This window comes from Cimex lectularius, unplaced genomic scaffold (genome assembly GCF_000648675.2).
Source record: "Cimex lectularius strain Harlan isolate CLEC.00 unplaced genomic scaffold, Clec_2.1 scaffold7, whole genome shotgun sequence".
In the NCBI taxonomy this organism is placed as follows: domain Eukaryota; kingdom Metazoa; phylum Arthropoda; class Insecta; order Hemiptera; family Cimicidae; genus Cimex; species Cimex lectularius.
This window is the reverse complement of record NW_019392731.1, coordinates 2232291-2257020: the sequence shown is the minus strand read 5'-3', so window position 1 is coordinate 2257020 and position 24730 is coordinate 2232291. Positions and strand designations below refer to the sequence as shown.

The 24730-nt window shown below is 34.7% G+C and overlaps 1 protein-coding gene across 50 annotated transcripts in view; it reads left to right on the top strand.

Moving 5' to 3' along the window:
• Nucleotides 1-24730, top strand: part of LOC106663839 (Down syndrome cell adhesion molecule-like protein Dscam2) — a 125649-nt gene that overhangs the window by 51943 nt on the left and 48976 nt on the right. For 26 of the 50 annotated variants that reach the window (XM_024226833.1, XM_024226834.1, XM_024226829.1 and 23 more), the window contains exons 3-4: nt 12068-12246; nt 19408-19546. In XM_024226833.1, the coding sequence (XP_024082601.1) occupies nt 12068-12246; nt 19408-19546 (318 nt within the window). Of the gene's footprint in view, nt 1-12067; nt 12247-19407; nt 19547-21611; nt 21774-22161; nt 22324-22457; nt 22626-22742; nt 22905-24730 lie in introns of all 50 variants that reach the window. The other 24 variants (XM_014388984.2, XM_024226827.1, XM_014388988.2 and 21 more) reach the window with 4 other exon arrangements.

Here is a 24730-nt window from a genome sequence, read left to right as displayed (position 1 = left end):
AAATTTAACAAAAACACGTAGGATGTGGAAAAAAGTGAATTATACAATGAAAATAAATATTTTTTTCATATTCAATCAAAGTTTTTCCCACTCAACTCATGAGTTTGCAACTTTGATTGAATATAAAAAAAATATTTATTTGCACTTTAAAAAAAACACGAAAAGAATCATTCTTCGTCCGAATTCAAATCGATGTATCGAAATAAAATAAATAATTTTATGATCGAGGGAAATATCAAAGTAGGTTAGAATATGTTTTTATAACAAGAAACAATTTGTTTTCTTTTTTCACCAAAATCAATTCGATTTTTTGGGAAAATCAAATTTTTGTTTAATTTTTCCTTTTCCAACTAATGACATGTTTTTTCAAACGAAAATAACTACACACTGATCTACAGAAAACTAATATCACCAACAAAAGTTTATTTTAAAAATTGGTGATTGAATTGAATGGTGAAATGAAATGTTATTGATTGAATGTTTTATTTTACAGTTGTAATCATTATTCTAAAAAATATTCCAAGTAAGGACTTTAAAGGGTGTTTAAAACGAATCCGAATTGATTTTTATTTTTTTTTATTTTTGCCTACTTTACTGGAAGCGTCTTTTCGTTTATATGTCTTATCTCATTTAATACAATCCTACATATTATTATTTTTATCCTAGCTAGTCACATAAATCGACTGATATATTATAACCTTGAAATACAAGTACAACACAGGCAGAAAAGCAAAAACAGAAAAATTTTTTGTCCTACATTGGTCAGAATGTTCGGACACATGTCTAATATTTTTCGACCTAGTATCTAAAAATGAATAAATGTTGTAAACGGTTGTAAGTACTCCGTCGTACTTTTATTCCTGGACGTTGGTTATCTTCTTCCAGAAAACAATCTCTAAACTTGCCAAACCACATCCCGGTCACACCTGCTCCCTACTAGCATCTTCACCATACCGAACTGATTTTTTTAACAAGAAAAAACGTGAACTAAAAATAACAAGGAAATCGTTTGCAATTCAGGTACTTATTAATCAGAAGATACTTAATACTACTGGTTCATTATTAACTAGTCCCAATGATTTTTCGAGGATTTTCTAATACTTTAAAGAGATTTGAATATTAATTTTTTTACGAATATATTTTTTTTATAAATATGAATATCTGTCGATTTGTGCCAAATATATTAACTAACTATAGAATGAAAGTGGTTTAAACGTAATGTGAAACTTGCAAGAAGTTCCTTCAATTATGTACCACTTTTATACTCAAAATTGATTTTATTCCAGGCATAATAAAAACTTGGAAGTTGTAAACTATCAGGAAAAATATTAAACCACAATTATTAAAAGGGAAAAAACTAATTTAGGTATTACAGTAAAAAAACTGATAATAAAGTCAATTGGTCCGGAATTTTCATAATGACGATCCCAATAAAATTTTTTTTCTTTCTCTTCGAAGTTTAAATTATGATACTCATTTGTAACATCGGTCCAGTCTAATTTTATTGAAATAACTTAAATCATTAATATTAAAGTCTTACCGAAAAATATTTTAATTTGATTTCACATTGAGCATTTTCTTCTTGAATTGAGCCCACTGAGAAAATTGGAGTTTATTTTCAAAAGCTTTTGCACATTACAGAAAGAAATCCATGTTCATTCCGTATCTAGTCCTATTCGGTTTTTTAATCAAGCAAAACCTACGTTTTAGAGAGATCAAAAAACCCGATAACTGTGAATAAGGGTGTTGATTGCATACAATTTTTTAGATTTCCCGTGGTATCAACTTGTTATTAAAGGACGATATTGCGCATTAATGGCAAAATTGTATTAAATCGGTGCAAATCAATACGGTTGAGAAACAAAATTAACCTCCGGGGAAATAGGTTGGTAATTCGGTCGGCAAAGGTCGTGTCTCTTCCATCCATTGATAAAATATTGAATATACTTGAATTGTTTATCAGAACGTCATGCATTGTAGAACTTATATTTTATATAATTTAAAAATGGGAAAATTCTGATAGAGAGATCATTCTACAGAGTAAATCCAAAACGTAAAAAATCTAAACCCACTTTTTGTGTGAAAGTGTGTTTTATCGTTAAAATCAAGCCATATATATANATATAATATACCGTATTAAGTAGTTTAATTAATTATACTATTTTATCTAAGGTCTTGAATGAGAAGCTGAAGGTCGTGGGGTCGAAACTCTCTCGTTTTACTATCTTTCACATCTCAACCAAGACTTTTGGTAAAATCAAGGTTAAAAGAAGGGTTCAAATATTCCTTTCTCGGTTAAATTAGAAATTTTTTACTGTTTCCAGATCTATAATTTGCTATGCAGCCCAAGTTAGGGGCTCTTTCCGTTTTGATGCAGTAGATAAGTTTTTATTATATTTCATTAAAAGAATACTGCACCTCCAATAGAGTACACTTGTATTGTATTGTATTGAATTGTATTGTATATAGAAAGCGGCTTGGCTCAGGTTTTTATTAATGCTCTCCGTTTGTACTATAATTACAATGGAAAATTTTTTCATTACCGGATTTTAGATTGCCGAACATTTTAGCCTAAAAGGTAATTCGTATAAATTTTGTGATATAAAGAGCTCTAAGTACTGTGATCGCTGCAGCTTGGAGCTCTTGATTATTTAAATAATGAAAAATTAAATTTGTTATTGGAAAAATTTGAGCAAGAATTTAAAAATGGTCAAAGGCAAAAAGCGCAACAATCTCTTATCCATAGTTTCGATGGGGATCTGAAGTCAGAACTAGGGGACAATCATATTTCTAATAACAATACTTTTAATGCGTCGTGTTTAGTGATTGTTAGCCAATGATTATTCGGAGATCGTCAGATGCGGTCTGCGGTGACGTAGGTTTTAGAAAAACATTTTCTTTATCGTGCCAACGTTTCGATCTTTATTGATATCATCTTCAGGGCTGAAAGTGTTTGTTTTCTGGGTAATTGTGTCATTCTTGTGTGTCGTGTTGGGAGAACGGACACACAATAATACGATCTCCGAATAATTAATAGTTTTAATTTTATGAATGTAATTTTTAAACTTAAGAGACAGTTATTGGGTTTGACTGACAGGCAAAAAATTTCGCCCACTTTTAATACAACTTGATTTGTATATATATTTACACATTAATGAAAAAAAAAAAAAATTAAAAAGAAATGTAAATTGCTAAGAAAAATAAAAAATGAAAGAAAAGGTGGAAAAATAAAATTGGTTTGCATTTTGTTTCAGATTATAATTAACATTTCAATATCACGTATTTCCTCGTCTTGCCTTAATTACATCTGGAAGACGCCTCGGCATACTTTCTCTCAGTCTGGAAATGTCTCTTTGCTGGAGATTAGACCATTCTTCACGAAGAGTCCTTTCAAGCGCAATGTATCAGGAAGTGATGGACGTCCTCTTATTCGCCTTTTGAGGTTGACCCATAAATGTTCGATGGAGTTCAAGTGTGGAGAATGGGCTGGCAAGGCTAAGACCCTGATGTTATGATGTTTAAGGTACATTTCTACTATGCGAGGGACATGTGTACGGGCGTTATCGTGTATTAGAATAGGATTGTCGCTAATTTCATCGAGGATAGGCAACGCAAGGTGTTCCAAGATTTCATCTACATGGCGAGTGGCCCTCAAAGACCCTCTCGGAACGACAACCAACTCTGTGCGACTCTCCATTAAAATTCTTGCCCATACCATCATTGAGCTCCGTTGAAATGATTGGCTCTGGGAAAAATTACAGGCTATGTACCTTTCATTTCACCTTCTCCACACTCTTTCACGTCCATCAGGAGATCGTAGAGCAAATTTACACTCATCTGTAAAAAGTGAAGCAGACCAATCGTCCACCAATGGCTGTGTTCTCGAGCAAACGCGAGCCCTGCAACTCTGTGTTCTAGTCAATTCTGGTCCTCTTACGGGGCGAAAAGCCATCAGTCCATACTGATTTAATCTTCTTCGAGCAGTGCGATCAGAAATTTGGACACCTCGAACTTCTTGGAGCTGATGAATCGCTTGAACAACAGTAAGGTGCCGGTTTCGCAAAATTCTCAAAGTAAAAAAACCGGTCATTTTGTGGTCCTGTTTCCCTAGGACGTCCAGAACCCGGCCTCTTATGGTAGGACCCAGTTTCTCGAATACCTCTACCGGCAACTCGCAGAGTTTCATAGGAAACTCCGACGGCAATAGCGGAACGTCCATCATAAATAAGTGCCACACCACGCGCAACATCCTCAGGTTAAAAACTGAACTTAAAAAACCAATGATGAAAACTAAACAGTTATTATTTCAGAATTCAAATGAGACTGAACAACATTGAAAAATCCTTTATTCGTTCCTTCTTCCTTTTGGATTAAGTGTTAAGTTTGTTTACCTGTAATTCATATTCCCAATTAAAACTTAGCATATACAAATATTTATTGGTAAAGAGGCAAATTAAGAACAGATTTTTTTTTATCGAAAAAAAGAAAAAAATCAATCGGGTGGAATTTTTGCCTGTCCGTGTATACATGTAGTATAATGTATGTAACTTATTGGCTACTAGCGAACTTATACAATAGGATTCTGTCCATGTATTAGTGTTCCAAAATGAATTTTTGAAACTTTAACTTTGTATGTATTTAAATAAACACTTTATTATTATTAAGAAGGGTTCAAATAAAATTTAAATAGTAATGAAATTTGTTATATAGATTAGATAATGTTTGTTTTACAATCGAACGATATTCATTCCTGGCGTTCATCAACGAGCGTGGGAGTGTTCAATTTTGTTCCGAAACATAATTTTGACTGTGGGAACCACTGTCAAAAGGCCCCTTCACGGCTCACCGAATTCTAACTTAATTGCACTCACCTGTTCGCTATCAAACAGCGGAGGCTGGCATGGAAGTGAGTCACCCCCGGAAAACAAGGAGCCTTCTGGATTTCGGAGGAAACGAATACAATTTCCTCCGGAAAGCCGGATGGTCGGAAGATGGCGTTTATAGATTTAAAATGTGCTCCTTCCACCGGTGATTTTCAATATACAGCCAATTTTCCTTAAGTTATTCTTCATCAGAACAATTCACTGACGTTACTTTCAAATAATATATCTATTATAGAAATGGACATAAAAATTTAATTGTTAAATCCTAATTCCTAACATATGAGAATGACAACATATCTTTCACGTCATTTTTTTAACTTTTTTTTAAAATGAAATCTGATCAATAGAGAAATAATTAATAGAATTCTTTAAAATAGAATAATGTAGGCCAGACATTGATTGATTATAAATTTAAATTAATCCCCAGTATACTACTGTTGTAAGATTCAAAGGGTTGCATTCAATTTTTCTGAAATGATATGTGTGAAATGATGTCTATTTACTACTACAATAAACAATACATAAATTGATGTTCCTAGAATTCTAGACATCTAAGTAGAGATCCTTTGACATCTACTTATATGTTGTTAATCATATGTGTTTCAATACATTATTATTATTAAAACCATTATATTTCGTGATCCGATTGACCAAATAACTTCTTTCAATTAATTAATCTTTATGTGAGGTATTGTTTGAAATAAAAAAGCCAGTGTCATGAACGGGATTCGAACCCACGACCTTCGGCCAAATACGCTCTGCTCTACCACTTGAGCTACTTGACTTCGATCCACTCGGACACCAACTTCCGTGGGTTCGAATCACGCTCGTGACACTCGCTTTTTTATTTCAACCAATACCTTACATAAAGATTAATTAATTGAAAGTTGTTTTTAATCTTATGTAATCATGTATGTTGCATTGTACTTTATCTAATTATCCAAATTTGTTTGATAATCAACTATTTATTAAATAGTGATCTTAAATTATAACTTTAATGAACTTTATGTTATGAATTTTGACGGATACATTGTGTTGAATTTTTATGTTCAAATTTTATTCTAGTTCTATTCTTCGATTCTATAGAAAGTTTTATTTTCTAACGTCTTGGCTATTATATTATAGGTACTTTACCATCGCTTTCAATTGCAATATTCAAACCCTGAATTTCCTAATAGAAGCTTTGAAGAAGTCCCAGACCAACTAACCAAACAAAAACAAAACAAAAACAGGAAAAAAGAAAACAATAGACAATCTGTGTGGATTATAAGGTTTGATGGGCGGTGTCAAATCGAGCCGGCCCCATGGGATTAACCAAGGTAGGTACGTAAAATGAGCCGGTTATGGTTTGTACCAGGAGATGTAGAATGAGTCGGTGACACAAAGAAGGAGTCATAGTACATTAGCTAGGTGTAGTGCCATCAAAAAGCACGTCAGTCCGTTAAACATAAAGAGAATGCATTCGAACCCGACATCCTTTCAAATGGGCTTTTTTTCAAAAACACCGGCACCCCGAGGGTTGATATAAACTCTGCTGTTGAGAACCCTCGTAAATAAAAAGGAAAAAATACTACGATCCTGTGGCCCTGTTGTATATAAAAAAGTGACGCCTGAACCCAAGTTGTCATTGTTGCTTTTAATGTGTGTGTTTAATTTTAATATGATTTTAATTAATTATTCTTTCTATGTAAGGCCTTGGTTGAGATGAAAAACAGCCATAAGTCGTGGGTTCGAAACCCGCTCGTGACACTAACTTTTCATCTCAACCAAGACCTTACATAAAAAGAATAATTAGTATAAATAAGTAATCTGGTCAATTAAACTATTAAACATAAATGGATTAATATTTAATATGATGAAGTATTTTATCTGTGTAAAGCCCCAAATAGCGGAAGATATTGGTTGCGGGGCTTTTACAACAAAAATATAAATAAATCTTTATCTTATTTATTTATAAAACTTATTTCCCTGGGGTTTTTCACGCGCCTGGATTATCCTCAACATGGAGTACTGGTATCGGGATTAATAGGAATGTCTGCAGTGTATACTAGTGTCCCAGTAGATAATGAGGCCAAAGATGGTGCCTCGAGATACACCCTCTTCGGAATAGTGGACAAAATAACACAAAAAAATAATCTAATACACAAAATCACAGTCACTAAATAAACAACATACCATACATAAGCCCAGCCATAAAACTCTACCTCTCATATAAAATAAAACACTAATTCGAATATTGTAATAAAATATTTGGATAATTTTTGTAGATTTGTGATAATGAAGAAAAAAAATTATAGAAATTAAAATCTTTTTAAATATATGAAATTAATCTGTGTCGATTATTTAAAAATTTTAGTAACAAATACTGGTGAACAGATGAAATCTTGAATGATTCTCGGTATGTTGTTTTCCCTATTTTCCGTTCTTATTTTTATGTTCAAGGTGTGTTTGTCCTATTAATATTATTTTAAAGAAAATAAATATCGATGGTCATCGGATTTTCATAGGCTATTAATCTTTCATCTGCTTCGAATGAGATCGAAAACAGAATAAACTTCTTTGTCGGAGAAAACTCGCCCAACTTGGCAAACTTTCTGGCACAAACAGCATCTTCGTTTTCCTTGTACGGCTGGCTGTTTTCCTTTCAGAAAATAAAACAGTGCAAGAAAACATACGTAAATATTTTAGTCTCAACACGTCGAATCATGTGGTACACCATGGTTTATTTTTATCTAAGTTAAAACTTGAGTTTCGTTTGCTTTCTTGGGACTTAAATCATCATCTTTTCTAAAACTTGTCTAGCCACTTCTGCACCACCTGCTTACTAATAGCAAGTCCACATTTTTTGTTTGTTTGACGAAGTTGTAAGTTTAAATTGAATCCTGCATCGCAAACCCAATTGACGAGAGTAGAGCTTGAAATCCATCGGTTCCAAAAGTGCAACGCAATCTGGTGCGAATCGATTATTCACCAACAAAAAAAGACGTACGGCGCCAACTCAGTGAATTATTTAATATCAGCCAATCGATCGGGACGGCTGTAAAAACTGCAGTCACTTATTGGATAATTACCCGGTATGATAGACAAACCGGCTCTGTGCCGAATCAGGAAAACATTGGTAAAACTTGAAACTTGAACTTCGGACTTAATATTTAGGGCCGTTTACTACAAACCTTCATTAAAAATACAGCGTTGCGCAAAACTGCTGGCAAGTTCAAACCTGTTGACGACATTGAATTCTTCAAAATAGCCGGAAACGTTCGTATTTCGTGGCAGCTAGAAGTTGAAACGGACCAGTTCCTGGACATCCTCAATGAATATTCATTCGCTTTCACTTCTCTTTATAATTAACCCTCTGTTTCGGATTTATCCCTTTTTATAGAAAGAAAAAAAGGGACTAATCTCCCTGCATGTTGAATTCTTGAGATAGCGTCTTTAAAACGTTCGCACGAAGGTCAGCAATGCTTCCGGCTGCAATTGACCTTAGAAATGATAAAGATAGACACAAATCGCCTGAGAACTGGTTCCGTCCATTTTATTCATTTAAACAATTGTTTATTACCAAATTAATATTCTAACAAAGAGATTTTTGAAAAGACTTTTTTTTAATTCTCGTATGAGAGAAAAGTTGTTAAAATCTTCTTGACTAAAGTTATTATTTTTTTTAATAATTACAGTCAGTCGGGCTAATATTATTTTATTTTTAATAGAATCATTTTAACTAACTAATACATAGATTCGCAAACGCCTTGTTCGTATGTCTGAGTCTGTACATTAGTTTGTGTACACCGAAACCAACAAATGTGTACACTCAAATTAAAAACAATTAAACAACATTGGGCGTACACACCAACAAACAGAGAGAGAGGAGAGGTAGAGAGAGGAAGGGAGGAGAGGTAGAGAGAGAAAGAGAGAGAGAGAGATTGTGAGTGAGTGAGAGAAGAGAGAAAAAAGCAAGAGCGAAAGACAGAGAGAGAGTGAGAGAGGGAGAAGGAAAGAGAGTGAGTGAAGAGAAAAAAGAAAAAGAGAGAGTGAGAGTGAGAAAGAAAGAGAAAGACAGAGAGAGTGAGTGAAAAGAAAAAAAGAAAAAGTGAGCTTGAGAGAAACAAAGAGAAAGACAGAGAATAGAGTAGAAAGAGAAGGAGAGAGAGTGAGTGAAAAGAAAAAGTGAGAGAGTGAGAAAGAAAGAGAAAGACAGAGAAGAGAGTAGACAGAGAAGGAAAGAGAGTGAGTGAAGAGAAAAAAGTGAAAGAGTGAGAAAGAAAGAGAAAGGCAGAAGAGAGTGAGAGAGAGAAGGAAAGAGAGTGAGTGAAGAGAAGAGTGAGAAAGAAAGAGAAAGGCAGAAGAGAGTGAGAGAGAGAAGGAAAGAGAGTGAGTGAAGAGAAAAAGAGAGAGAGAGAGTGAGAAAGACAGAGAAGAGAATGAGAGAGAGAAGGAAGAGTGTGAGTGAAGAGAAAAAAGAGAACGAGACGGAGAAAGAAAAGAGGTAGAGCGAGGGGGGAAAGAAAGAGAACGAGACGGAGAAAGAAAAGAGGTACAGTGAGAGACAGCGATAGTGGGTATGTTTATTAAAGTTCCTTTTATGATTTTAAATTTTATTACTGGCAAGGCACTCTATAAAATTAATTAGAATTACAATATAATCTTTTACAAGATGAAGAAAGTGGAACAAACAGTTTGAATATTGAATAAACGAGATGACATCTGTTCATCCTTTTACACTGATTAGATAACCGGCATTAATTTCCTCCAAACAGCCCTTCAGCCACAATTGACCAACCCCAAGTATAAAAATACTTGTTGAACACTTCCAAACGTTTTGACGGCGCCTTGATCGAACAGTTGTCCGCCTGTTCTCGCAGCTATAGTTGGACGGGTATCGATCCTGTTCGCCCAAACTTGAAAGCAAGACTGGACAACACACTTCACAGGCTTATGGGTCAAATAGCATGTAAAAGCGAGAAAAGCGGACCAGAAGCGCTCTATTTTTGTCCAGCTTCGTCCTAATCGTTAGACGCCTAACATATTATCCAGTAAACTTAACATTTTACAAGAAAATGAAAAGATTTTTTATCAAGAATGAAATATTTTTGCTGTGGAATTCCGTCATAAGTAAAATAGAGGAAAACTCAATTGTTATTTAAATCTAGAAGTATATTAGCGAAGCGTCTTAAATTGCCAATATTTATAAGCTTATTGTAAAGTTTTATTTTTTAATATTTACTCTCTCTCTCTCTATCTATCTAGTGATCCTACAGGAAACAAAATTGAGTTGATTTCCTCATTGAGTTTTGACAATAAACACGATTTTTAGAGTAGTTGTTTTGCAGAACTTTAAATTAAACTTCGCTTTTAGACTTTTCAGCGAAGTATGGATGTCGAGAGGATGTTCTACTCGACTGCACAACCCTTGTTCTCCCTTGTAGCCTCTTCATGGTAACAAAACTACTTGTCTCCTCGCAAAATCTGGGTCACGGTTTCAAATTAAAAACGCGCGACTTTTCGTTAAAGCACTTTTTAAAATAATAATAATTATTTTGTATGACAAATCTTTCAGGAGGTTTCCAACAATAGAAAATGCTAACCAAATGGCAGCGAAAAATCCAGATCTTATCTCAAAAAGTATACAAACAATTACAATAACTTTGCCTGTACCTCTTATGAATAATTATTTTGTTTATTTTTTTTTAGTTTACAGTATGACTATTAAAATACAGGAAGAACGAAAACTAAATGATCAGGGGTGATCGAACTGCTGACAGACAGACCAATAAAATCATGTTAGCCCAAACCTAAGCTCCTTTGTAAAAATGTGTAACAACTTAAATAATGATGGCTACAAATACCTTTGGTGTGGATTAAAGTGCATTTTGTTAATTTAGGAAATAAGGAAACGGACAAATTATCCTAAAAAAACTTTCTCGGAACAACAGTCATGCCTATTAGAAACATAGTTTGGTGACTGGAAGTTTTGGTGCCCTGACAACGGCCGGTGTAGTTGCGAGGTGTGTAGAGCCGATGGTTGAGGCCGCGGGACTGTGTGAGCCGTTGGTAGAAGTCCGTGACCGATAGAGTCATTGACTGAAGTCCCGATAAAGTCATTGACTGAAGTCCGGGACCGTGCAAATAGTGAGTTGGTCGACTCCGCAGCAGTTGAACAGTTGAAGGGACTCTGGTGCAGCAGATAGCTGAGTGCAGCAGTTTACCTGTGGCCAAGTCGGCTGTGTGAGAGGGCAAGTTTGATGCTATTACTGCGATTGCCCTTGTTGTCGTTGTCAGTACTCCATTAGTGAATGTTGAGATTGGTCGGGGAGATGAGTCTGAAGTCAGTGGGGCAGTGCATGGTTCCACTCTCATTTGCTGCAGAATGGATTGGGAGACCATTCTAAAACTGGTGGTGACACCAAGCGAGTGCCGTGGTAAATGCAGGTGGCCACTGCACAAACATTCAAATTCACTGTGCAGCATATATCAATAAAATGGGCCAGAGGTATAATCAGTAGTACGCCATCCGTAGTATTATGGAAGACCTACATATTACTAGCTTGTAAAAACAAACACTCCTGAGATAAAGCCCAATTGGCTAGAAAACTCCCTCAGCTGGATTCTTAATGAGACATCTTCGACATCGGCGAAGAGTTCTAAAATTATTGTTTGAGTTTGTGATGATGATAATGATGACAATGGGATGCTAGGAAATGGGGGTTTTACCTCCCAAAGCACTGAACTAAATTACTGTATTCGAAGATATATTTTATTCACTGCATAACAATAGATTTTTCAATTTTATATCGCCAGATGTCACTGCATCGATTCAGCTTTCTACTACTATTAACTTCACTATCTGCTGCTGCTACAAGGAAACACAAATCGTTCACAGGCTTTTTTTACAAAATGCGCCCTTACCATAAATACGGGGTGTTTTATCTGTCGATAAAAAGACTATTTTGAATGTCGTGTTAATGTCAAACCTTATTTAATAAAAGGAAAAGAGGACGTTACGTACACTTTTTCCAGAAAACCTTCGGTTCAATGTCAATGAAAGGTCCCTGCTCTTGTCCTAAACTCATTGACATTAGAGACAGTATACAATATTTCTTTGTTTATTATTGCCTAAAGAAAGAAAATTTTGTTTAAAATATTTAATAATGGGACAAACACTAAATTGAAATTTTATTTTTCAGGTTGGTGTGATGATACAACTGTCGGACCCATGTTTATCAAGGAACCACCGAATCGTGTGGATTTTTCGAACACAACAGGAACAGTCATCGAATGCTCTGCCCGAGGTAATCCGACTCCGGACATTATTTGGATTCGATCTGATGGAACTGCGGTTGGCGATGTCCCTGGATTGCGACAGGTGAAAACATATTTTTATTCTTATTCATCGACTTGTAACTCTCTTCGATATAATTTGTGTACAAAAAGGACCACTTCACTACAAAATATCAATGCTTTTCTCGATTTAATATAAACTAAAATTATTATTCCAAACATAGCGCATTGATCCACTATTAGCCATATTCAGGAAGTTGCTCGATTCCACGCTGGCACTATGGTAGTCGACTTCAGCAAAATTGTTATATTTTTTATTGAATAAAGAGGATCGTACCATGTAATCTCAACAAGGTCTGGACTATACATGATCCCATGAAGACCTTGCAACTCTTTTCCTTGGTCCGATAGTTGAGTATGGCCGAGACTTATCCTGCTAGAAAACGTCTTTACGGTTGAATAAAAACTGTGATACTTCTACGTTCATTCTTTGTAATTGTTTTCTTTAAAATTCAGAAAAAATCACATGTCTCTTGAAGAAAGTGGATCGAACCAATCATCTAACGGATCAAGGCTAGTAGTGGCATAGATGGTTACATACCAAAACTACCAGTAACCATGTATGATAGGTTCCACGAAGATCTATGTTTTCCTTGCTCCGATGGTTAAAACTCGACCTTGATCAGAAGATAATGCTGTAAAATTTCGCGTTCATTCTTTCTTACGGTTTGCTTTAAAGTTCAGAGTTAATAGAACATCCTTCCATCAGGAACAATCTCGTGATAAATAACTTCTTTATAGATAAGCAAATGATTGTTTTTTACATTGGATCCTTAAAGTAACTGGAAAACCTGTTTTACCGCAATCGTCCACGGATTTCGGAATTTCGCATCACATGGAGTTTTAAAAAATTTAATGCAAGTTTCTAACCTCTCAAACTGTATCTATCATGTTAATACTTAGCATTTTAAAACCTATAAATTTTATACATCCATTTAGTCCTTTTAAGCAGAAACCAATGGAATGGTTGTAGTTAATATTTAAAATTAGGTCATTTGAATGAAAATATATCATGAATATTTTTTTCAACTAAATACCTATGACACTTTGTTTCAAAACCACAAACAATATCGGGCCCAAATTGTTCCTTGTGGTACTGTAACACATTAACAATAACACATTCTCTTGGCTGTTATTTATTTACACGATTTGATTTCTGCCTTCCACTGCTTCGGATTTCTTGCTCCTTTTATACCAAAGTTAAGACACTAAAATTTAATACTGGAACTACTGAAAGCTCTGGATAAGTCACATAGTATCATAATGACCTGTTCACTCTCTCAAAGTTTCCGAATATTTATCTCAACAGAACTCCATAATGACTTGGACCCAGACAGACCAGTACTGTGATTAAGTGCCGATCATTTTAACTTCTATTACAACGGTTATTTGCTTATAATAAAAGTTTTCACAAAATCGTCAGAAAAGAAAACATTAGTTTGAGTGAGAAGAAGAGGGTCAAAAAAGTGGTCATAGCAGGGTGAATTTTAATTTCAAGGCAAAAACTATTTCCAGTAAAGAATTTTTAAACAGATAATACCCTTTTTTATAACCTTCGTGAACATGTTAGTTCATTTAGCATACGAAAATCTTGAAAGGATGTTCATGTACATTCGTACTATATTAATAGCACAATAACACGATACAACGTTTGCGTGAACGCCCAATGCATCTTTCCTTTCGGTTTCCTTTCTTATGTGCCATCACATTACATACAAAAGATAAGCCCACACATACAATTGAATAAATATGCAAAACACAACCGTACCCATAAAAAGCCTATTATTCAAATGTTTATCAATTAATCAATTAATTATACTTTTGATCGAAGGTCTTCATTGAGATGAAAAAACTTGTGTCCGAGTTGATCGAAGTCACGATAGCTCAAGCGGCTAGAGCAGCAGCGTATTGTGTCAAAGGTCATGGGTTCGAATCCCGTTCGTGACACTAGCTTTTTAATCTCAACCAAGACCTTAAATAAATAATTAATATGTCAATTAAGACCGCTAGACATATACGGATCAATATGTACCGAACATACAGTTAAACCACATTCTTTCAAGCATACATACTAGTGCACAAAACTATTATACACACTTAAAGCACACATACACACTGATTATATATAAAATGATCCCAAATGTATTGACTTCTTCTATGGGGTTCGTTTAACCTAAAGAATTCAACTGTCTGACTTGCAAGTTGATCATCTTCGGGTTTTCTTTTCATCCTTTCATTAAAATGTAATCAAAAGCGAAAAAAAATGTCATCAGTCTGCTTGGATGTTTTTCGACCTAATGAGAACTCTCCTCTTAACAAGATAATTAGTTCCTAACAATTTGTATCTTTCTCACTAACATATCTTACCTCTCGGCCTTTTCTTTATGTTACTTTTATCAATTTTTCGTTTATATCATGTAGCAGCAAAAACAATGTTAGTTACTCCATCATAACAGACGATTGAAATTAGATTTCAGCGATAGTGTTACAAATAAACATATTTAGCTGGGAAATATTTAAGGCACAGTATAAAATAATCAGGCTCATTGACGATTCTGTTTAAAGTGTTAAATGTATGGACAACTTTTTCACTCACGAATACTCTTGATCTCGGTATGGACTGGTCACGTCTCAATCCATGGCAAAGTTGTGGCTGAGTCCTACATTCAAAGAAATTTGAAACCATTTATTAAAAACTTAATTATGTAAATTTGTAGACATCTTTAAGTTTTTTTTGCCCTGATGGTAAACTTTAAACAGGTCGAAAGCTTAGCAGAAAATAATTGAATTTGTTTTTTTATCCAGACCAAACCGAGATCCAGAGTATTTATTGACTAATTAACGTATACAATTTCAGTTATTTATTGACAATTTTAAATTTATTAAAACGTAAAACTTATTCTATAAATGTGTAGTATTTAGTGATCGTTAATTAATGATTATTTGGAGGTCGTGAGATGCGGTCTGGTTTAACGTAGGTTACAAAAACATTTTCTTTATCGTGCCAACGTTTAGGTCTTTTTTAAGATCATCTTCAGGGCCTGGGATTTATAAACATCGTTTAAATTATACAAATGCATGTAAGATGTGAAAAAATGAATTTATACAATGATAGAAATTCATTGTAGACCGCATCTCACGATCTCTTATCTTATTCTATAATTTCTAACTTGTTATCAAATTAATGATCCAAGGTTTTTTTTTTTTTTTTTTTTTTTTTTTTTTTNCATACAAATGAGTAATCCTGTAAACGTAAACAGAATATTTTATATAGATTTTTTTTAATGAAAACTTAAAATCCTGCATTATTTTCCGGACAACCCAATATATATATTATAAAGCATTGCTAGGTGGCAAAACGCAGTACGCGTTCAATAATGCTTGCTTGCTGAAAACTATAATGGTTCATAACGATTTGCGTACGCAAGCAGGTCCCTATCTCCTTCCACAAGGTTAATGATAAGTGAATTATGGTTGTAGTTTTCTAATTCATTTTTATGAGCATTGGGAGATATGTGTTTGAAATCGTTTTTCCTTTTAGGATGAGATATTTTTTCACACGCTTTAACCACAAAGAACAGTGGGTCAACCAATACGATGAAAATATACTTTAAAATGAAACTTAATACAAGAGATATTGATGATTAACATTAGTCTGTACTTTTGGATCAACCAATCTCGCTTTTTACCGTAGGATAGTGAAACATGTCTTATACGAAACATACGAGATTAGGCTTTAAAGGATTATTAAAGATTAATAACAATGCCGACAAACGAAATAATACTTCTCACCATTCAGCATTACGTGTTATTATTTTCCCGATGTTTCAAAAGACGGTTTATCCGGCTGCACTATTTCGTAAGCAGTTAGTTTCTGTACGTTATGCTGGAGCGCCACTTCCTACGGCTATTGGATTATCTCCCATTCATCAAATCCGGGATTAATTCCAAACTCCACCACTGAGTACTTCTTCGCCATTCACTACCGTTTTATATTTTGTTAACAGAGCTATCTGCTTGTATGGCTTGTTAGATGGAATATCCAAAAAAATTGGCTATCAAAGGTCCCAAGTGGAATAAAGTCAATTTTTAACGTAGTTCAGACAAACAAAATTTAAGTGTTTACGCGCATTGTACTATATGATTTCAACAGTAAACAATCCAAAATTGTTTTTTACAATAAAATACACCCACTGATCTTAAACCTGTTGCGATGTTAGCCTACTTGTAACAGTAAATTTGCCCATTTAAACCTAACAAGTGTTGGATTACTTTATTTTAAATTTATTTTAAAGTGCAATTTTCAATCAAGCTTGTTATTTATGTAGTAGCTATATATTTTATAGAATAGCCTGGCTGCTTCTCTTATCGTGCGATTCGAATATACTGGCCGTTTATTTTCCTATCCCACTTGTCGAAGCTGTAATCGATAAATACGTATTTGTTAGAGTTTCTCACATTTAGCGAAACAATAAAGAGCCAGTTTAATTTACCGACAAGTTAAATGATACTCGAAGAAAAATAAATAGCGCTTTAGTACTAGTTTGCCCTTCAACTTTCAGCCTTCGACCCACCATATTCACCGGATATATTATCTAGTTCCCCCTCGTGTAACATGGCAGCATTTGGTAAACGAGCCTAGCAAAAAAATATGCTCGGGAAGCAAAGTTTTTAAATGCTAACTTACACAGTTAACTACATGGTTAACTATGGATACAAACTGAACGGCGAAATTATCAGAGAGGCCATGTCAAATGGTGTTTATTTTCACAGATTTTTTTGAACTGTACATCTAGAGAGGTGGAAAAGGTACAATTTTAGCCTTGCTATTTGATGTGGTTCAAGGAGCATAATTAGCAAAGGGGAAATACTCAGGATTCCGAGTTAAATTAAAAAGTGACATGACAGACCTGCAAGTATATCTATTTGTTCTTGACCATTCTATGCGTTCCTTTAATTTGGCCCTAAACCGAAGTTATGTAAAATTTAAAATGTCGAATTCTATACAACTTACCAAGGGAACGACCAGGTTGGTAGGTCGCGGATTTGGGCCAAACTTTTTTTGGTGATTCTACACTCCAAAATATCGGGCACGTGTACACCACTTCTTCTAAATGGGCCCTGGTTCGCCAAAAAATTTAAGATTGAAATTTTCCCTTTTTTTAATATTTTGATTGCACCTTTCTACTTGCTAAAATCAACTATGTGAATATAGCATTTTACAGCATTTTTTATGTAGATTGCAATAACAATATAATAAAAGCTATCGAAGTTTATCAATAACTCAAAATTATCTAAAAACCAAATATTTTTCAAGTAAATTGGGTTTTACGTAAACGTTTTTGTTAAACCACCTTGAATTTCGTTTTAGCATCTCTATAGACTCCAGAATGGAATTTATTAAATTTATCGAATTTTTTGACATCTAACATGTTTTCTATTTTTAAGAAGTCGTTATCGGAATATCCTGATTGAAACGGCTATATTTAAAAAACTGCTACAAGGATTTCAATGTCAAACAGACCTTTTGAAAGAAGAGGAATGTAGCTTTTTGACGAAGCATGAGTCATTAAAAAATATAAAATATTTCTATAGGAAAATACTCAAAATAGCAAAATTATTTGTAAGAAATTAACCTCATTTTTTTTAAATGGAAATAATAGTTTGATTTTAATTGTTGATAAAACCATTTCTTTAAAACGAATTTTCGACGGTAAAATTGGTCATCTAGCTTTTGAGAAAAATTATGTTAGATCTTGCATTAGGAATGTCAGTCAGGCAGGAAAATGGGATATTTATGGAATGGAAACGCGTGCCAAAGTGTTTAAAATTATTGAAAAATGTTAATTGGTCAATCAGACCACGAACTGTAATAGAATTAAAAATGATTGTTTTTTCATATTTTTTCCAGTCGATTTTATCGCAAAAGCTTGGAAACAATATATACGTGTACATTGATATTGTTTAAGGATGTTGTGATTTTTTGAAAATGATGGAAAGTATTTTTGTAATATATATCGTTAGAAAAAGAAATCTTAACTGAGTCACTTCTGGCAAAAATCGATACTTTTGAAAGAAAAAAGACCACTGCTTTTGGTGCATACAGTCGACTCACGATAACTTGAACCTCAGGGGGAAATTTAAAAATTCGAGTTATCTAGTTTTTCGTCCAAGATTCGAGGTATTGAGCCAGCTAATCCACTCGCAGAGTCATACTTAATCCTATTTTTAAAAATTGTGTATAAGCTGTTTGGCGATGTCGTCCTTTTTCTTAATACCTTCATCTACCACCTTAATAATCTTGCTTTTCTCCTCCACGCATAACGTCTTACACTGTCTTGTATATAAATGAACAAACACGTAAACAAGAACGAACTGCAAAATAAAGAACTGCCAAAAAGGTGTGAACTTTACTGTGCACTTTCTGGTGTAGGACTGTTAAGAGGGCAGGAGAGAGGAGCCCAACAGATAAAGAAATGCCGCTGGTCGCCTGAGCTTACAAAGAAAATTTGTCAAATCGAGGTTTTCATTTCAAAATGTTCGACTAATAGAGGTAAAAATATGGGCAAACACTATAGGAAAAGAGGGGATTTGAAAATTTCAATATTTATGTGGTTTCAAACGCAATTAAAAGAAAAAATGAAAACAGAGGAACTGAGTCAATCTGGATTATATACTGTTTTACACTGTTCACAAATATATTCAACAAAGAACAGCGAAGGGTCATTAGTAGGCAGGATGTGGCTGGTCCTTTGTTCGCTCCTTCACGAGTCCTTTTCCAAAAGAATGATTCCTCTCGCCCGGAGCGGCTTCCTTTTTCATTCTTCCTCCACCAATTTTCACTTTTACTAGTCTTTAGGTAAATCTAGCAGTTCAATTAAGTCTATAGAAAGAAGTCAACTTGAATCTTATTATCATTAAAGAATGTAATTGGAGGAATTGTACTGGCAACACTGAATCTACAGAATTCTGAATGTAAAGTGTACATAAATGTGTTAATTGTGTTTAAGAAAATATATTAGAGGTTTTAATGATATAATTGTGTAATCATCACCCTTTAAGAATTACAATTTTCTGGACAATTCACACATGAGGATATGAATGTTTTTCAAGTTCAAATTTTGTACAATTTGTTTTTCCCCTGTAATATTCATATTTTTTGTTTATTGACTTTTTTTCGGTTCAGGTTCTTGGCAACGGAAATCTTGTATTTCCACCGTTCAGGGCCGAGGATTATAGACAGGAGGTTCATGCCCAAGTTTACATTTGCTTGGCAAAAAACTCAGTCGGATCCATTCATTCCAGAGACGTTAACGTGAGAGCAGGTAAATCACTGTTTAGTAATCTACTATTTAACTTTTAATAATATTTATAAACGTAAGAAGGGCTCAGATATTTTCGCTTATATGGAAAGAAACTTTTGTTTCATTTACCATTTCCAAACAATTAACGAAAAAATCAAAATAATTGTTTATATTTTCTGTCAGAGTTTAATTGCAAAAATAATTACATTTTATACTACTCTGAAATATCTTTCAGTTTGTTTTACCAATTTTCAAAACCTTCAAACGAAAATTTAAAATGAAATGCTTATATTTCAACATCAAAGCTTACATCGTTTTATTTAATTATTCAAATATGATGCTACTTATTTATACACCCCAAAATAAAGAGTTGTTTAATAATTTTGTTTCTAAACGGAATTTCTTAAATTTCTTAAAACCACGATTCAAAATTATATTGGTCTATAGTAAGATAGTATTAACAGCATATAAATATCAGTTGGATCAATTGCCCACAGTTATAAACTTAACGCTAAATTATATATTGGGTGTAGTCGATTATTGAAATTCTATTACATTCTCCATATTCTTCATCATTTTTATTTATGATATTGTTTATTTTCCACCCAGAGGAGCTTTTTTTTGTTTTATCTTGAATGGTTAACAGGGGCAATAATGAAGCTTTTAAAGAATTCAACTTATAAAACAAATGACTATTCAAAAGTAATTTTCTTATAAAACTTTATAACAAGAGTTGGGCCAATTGCCCAAATTTATACAATCCGGCGCCCGCTCAGTGATGATACTTCGGAAGTTAACTATTTACAAACGTGTAGGACGGAGCTTCCCACCATGTAATTTAAAAAAAAAATTAACTCGTCAGTACGATCCGATAATTTTGGACGTCGAAGGTGGTTGACGTCCGTTTCACACCCTTTGAAAATTATTTATTAGGATTGATTTCTTTTTATGAATTGCGAGTTTTAAACTGTAGGAAATCGGTCCAATTGACAATATAATTAATTAATGTGTGGTGTTTAGTGACCGTTAGTCAATGATAATTCAGCAGATCGTGAGATGCGGTCTGATGTGACGTACGTTTTGGAAAAACAACACGACTCACAAGAATGACACATCTACACGGAAAACAAACACTTTGGGTGAGCCCTGAAGATGATCTCAATAAAGATCGAAACGTTGGCACAATAAAGAAAATGTTTTTCTAAAACCTACGTCACACCAGACCGCATCTCACGATCTCCGAATAATCATTNTGTTGACATTCATACAAATGAGTAATCCTGTAAACGTAAACAGAATATTTTATATAGATTTTTTTTAATGAAAACTTAAAATCCTGCATTATTTTCCGGACAACCCGATACTTGTTTTCATGTTTTATTTGTAGTTATATACAGAATTTTAGGTGTTTGAGTTACCATTCATAGAAGGATCGTGTCCGGCCTTTTTCATAAAAATATTGTTTTAAATTAGAGTTGATGCTGGGTGTTGGTGGTCTGCGAGTCGTGAATTCATGTTCAACCGGCACTGGGTCATTTATTCGGTCGTCTTCGTTGTCCCTCATTGAAGATGGTTCAGTGCCGAAACGCGTTTCAGTATTCAACAAAACGCGACCCAATAAGTGACCCAGTGTCGATTCAACGTGATGTTTTAAATTGACACTTTTCTAAAGGCACCGTCTTGCCAAAACTTCTGTTTTGTCTTTAGTTTTTTTGACAGATAACTCGGGTGTTTGTTTCTGTTGTTGTCTTTTAAGAATCATGATCCCTCTGCAGTGATAAAAATTCATAACCGCTCAAATTCCTTATTTTAGTCGTGTCCCAGCCTTACGACGTCGACGTAAATAAAGAGTATGCTATCAGAGGAAATTCCGTTGTATTGAAATGTACAGTCCCGTCGTTCGTCGCTGACTTCCTTACAGTCGTTTCGTGGCATACTGAAGAGGATGTATTTTATCCAAATAAGGATTACGGTAAAACGGTTTGCAAGATAATCTGTTGTCAGCCCTCACTCACACTCCGAGACTTCTTTGTATGAAATATATTCGTTACAAAAAAAAAATAAACCAAATATCTGGCGGTTGCAGTTGTGGCGCAGCCTTATGAAACCGACGCTAGCAAGGAGTACGTTATCAGAGGGAATTCCGTTGTTGTCAAGTGTCAATTTCCCTCCTTCGTGGCTGATTTCTTAACTGTCGTTTCTTGGAAAACGGACAAGAACGAAGTGTTTTACCCAAATAAAGATTACGGTAACTTTTCCGACCCCACAGTTTTAGAATCTCACTCACACAAACCCAAGGAAAAAGTCGAAAACTGCGCTCCACCGACTAATACCGAAGCCGACTAATGCCTCGAACGTTGTTCAGTTGTAGCTCAAGACTATGAGATTAACGCCGCTTTGGAATACGCGATCAAAGGGAATTCCGCTGTTTTAAAATGTCAAATCCCTTCATTTGTCGCAGACTTTGTCACTGTTTCGTCCTGGCATACTGATAAAGGCGAAGACTTTTACCCCGATAGCAATTATGGTAAATTTTATATAAAGGTGTATAAGAGAGCTCACTCGCACTTCCCAAGAGTCCTAAAATTTTTTAATATAATCTGTTTACTAAGTCCAATTTACAAAAAATTCTCCAGTTGTTGCACAGGAATACGAGACGAACGCAGATATGGAATACGCCATTAAGGGAAATTCTGTTGTCCTCAAATGCAAAATACCTTCATTCGTAGCCGATTTTGTTACTGTCGTTTCTTGGCACACTGATTCCGGTGAAGATTTTTATCCGAATAATAATTATGGTAATCAAATTAAGCAAAAATAAAAACGTAAAGATCTTACTCTCGCAACATCCTTTCACTACCTCTAATTTATCCCAGGGCTCTTCAGAATTTCTCGAAAATTTTGATCGTTGCAATTTTTTCTTTATTGACAGTTGTGGAGCAGGTTTACGAAAGCGAAGTTAACAATGAGTACGTGATCCGCGGAAATTCCGCCGTATTAAAATGCAGCATACCGTCGTTCGTTGCTGATTTTGTGACCGTTGTCTCGTGGCAGGATGAACAAGGAAGAACATTTACGGCCGATCCCTCCCTAAACTCTGGTAAAGCGGAGAAGGAACTTTTTACGATCACCTCACTCATATCGATATCCTGTTTATACCCATTTTCCTTTTTTCGTATCAATTCTGTTTGTTACTGTTGAGTTTTATTTGTTCAAGTGGTCAACCAGTACTACGACGCCGAAGTAGTTTCGGAGTACGTAATTCGAGGAAATACCGCCGTTATTAAATGCAATATTCCATCTTTTGTCGCCGACTTCGTAAGGGTCGAATCCTGGGTGGCCACGGATGGAACTGTCTACACTCCTTCCACAAATTTCGGTACATTATAAGTTAAAAGGAAAAAAAGGACTTTTTCTAACCTATCATTATCCTCTATTTCCTACTGCCGACTGTTTGATTCATTAACTTGTTCATTGATTCAGTTGTTTTATCACTTACTCCCTCCCTGTGTAAAATATATGTTGCTTTGTAAGTTGGACATAGAGCATCATCTAATGTTTTTAAGCATCTGGTCAACAATTTTATCTTGTTGTTTGAGAGGTATTTACACTTTTCGTTTTACTTATGGGAAGTTATCCATCATTCACTAATTCTGCAGCCCTCCACACTTGACGTTTTTGTAAGATGCTTAAGGTGGCAAGATACACTGGCAGGCAAAAAATTCCACCGACTTGTAATATAACCCTGATTGCATATATATTTATACATCAATCAAAGTTTCAAGTATTAACGTTTAATAATTGAGTCTTTGTCTAAAAAATGAAAAACAAGGCGGACAGATAAAATTTGTTTGAATTTTGTTTTAGATTTTTAATTGACATCAATATCGCGTATTTCCTCCTTTTGTCTTCATTACATCTCCAAGACTCCTCGGCATACTTTCTCCCAGTCTGGAAATGTGTCTTTGCTGGAGGTTAGACCATTCTTTACGAAGAGTCCTTTCAAGATCGTGGAGTGTATCAGGAAGTGATGGACGTGCTCTTGAGGTTATCCCATAAATGTTCGATGGGGTTCAAAAGTCTGGAGAACGGGCTGGCAGGCTAAGACCCTGATGTTATACTGTTGAAGGTTCGTTTGTACAATGCAAGCGACATGTGGACGGGCATTATCGTGCATTAGAATAGGATTGTCGCTGATGTAATCGAGGATAGGCAACGCAAGGTGTTCCAAAATTTCATCTACATGGCGAGTGGCCCTCATAGACCCTCTAGGAACAACAGCCAACTCTGTGCGACTCTCTAATAATTCTTGCCCATACCATCACTGAGCTACGTTGAAAAGATTGGCTCTGGGAAAAATTATAGGCTATGTACCTTTCATTTCGCCTTATCCACACTCTTTCACGTCCATCAGGAGATCGTAGAGCAAATCTACACTCATCTATAAAAAGTGCAGCAGACCAATCGTCCTCCAATGGCTGTGTTCTCGAGAAGACACGAGCCGTGCAACTCTGTGTGTTCTGATCAATTCTGGTCCTCTTACGGGGCCAAAAGCCATCAGTCCATACTGATTTAATCTTTTTCGAGCAGTGCGATCAGAAATTTGGGCACCTCGAACTTCTTGGAGCTGATGAATCGCTTGAACAACAGTAAGGTGCAAGTTTCTCAAAATTCTCAAAGTCAAAAAACTGTCAAGCTGTGCTTCTGTTACCCTAGGACGTTCAGAACCGGGACTTTTATGGTAGGACCCCATTTTTCGAAAACGTCTATCGGCGTATCGCAGTTTCGTAGGGAACTCAGACGGCAATACCTGATGGAACGTCCATTATCAATAAGTGACATCGCGCAACATCCTCAGCAATAAGTGGCATTTTTAAGTTTAAAAATTGAAATTAAGAAAACAAAGATGAAAATTAAACAGTTTATTGCTTCAGAATTCAAATGAGAGTGAAAAGGAATAAACATTTTACAAAGTAAACATTGAAAAATCCTTTATTCTTGTTTTGGATTAAGGATTAAGTGTGCTTACCTCTAATAGATATTCCAAATTTAAAACATAGCATAAATAAATATTTATTGTTAAAAAAATGAGGCAAATTGAGGGCAGAATTTTCTTTTATCGAGAAAATGAAAAAAAATCAATTGGGTGGAATTTTTTACCTGTCAGTATATTTAATAGTTTTATCACAATGGACATAAAAAAGG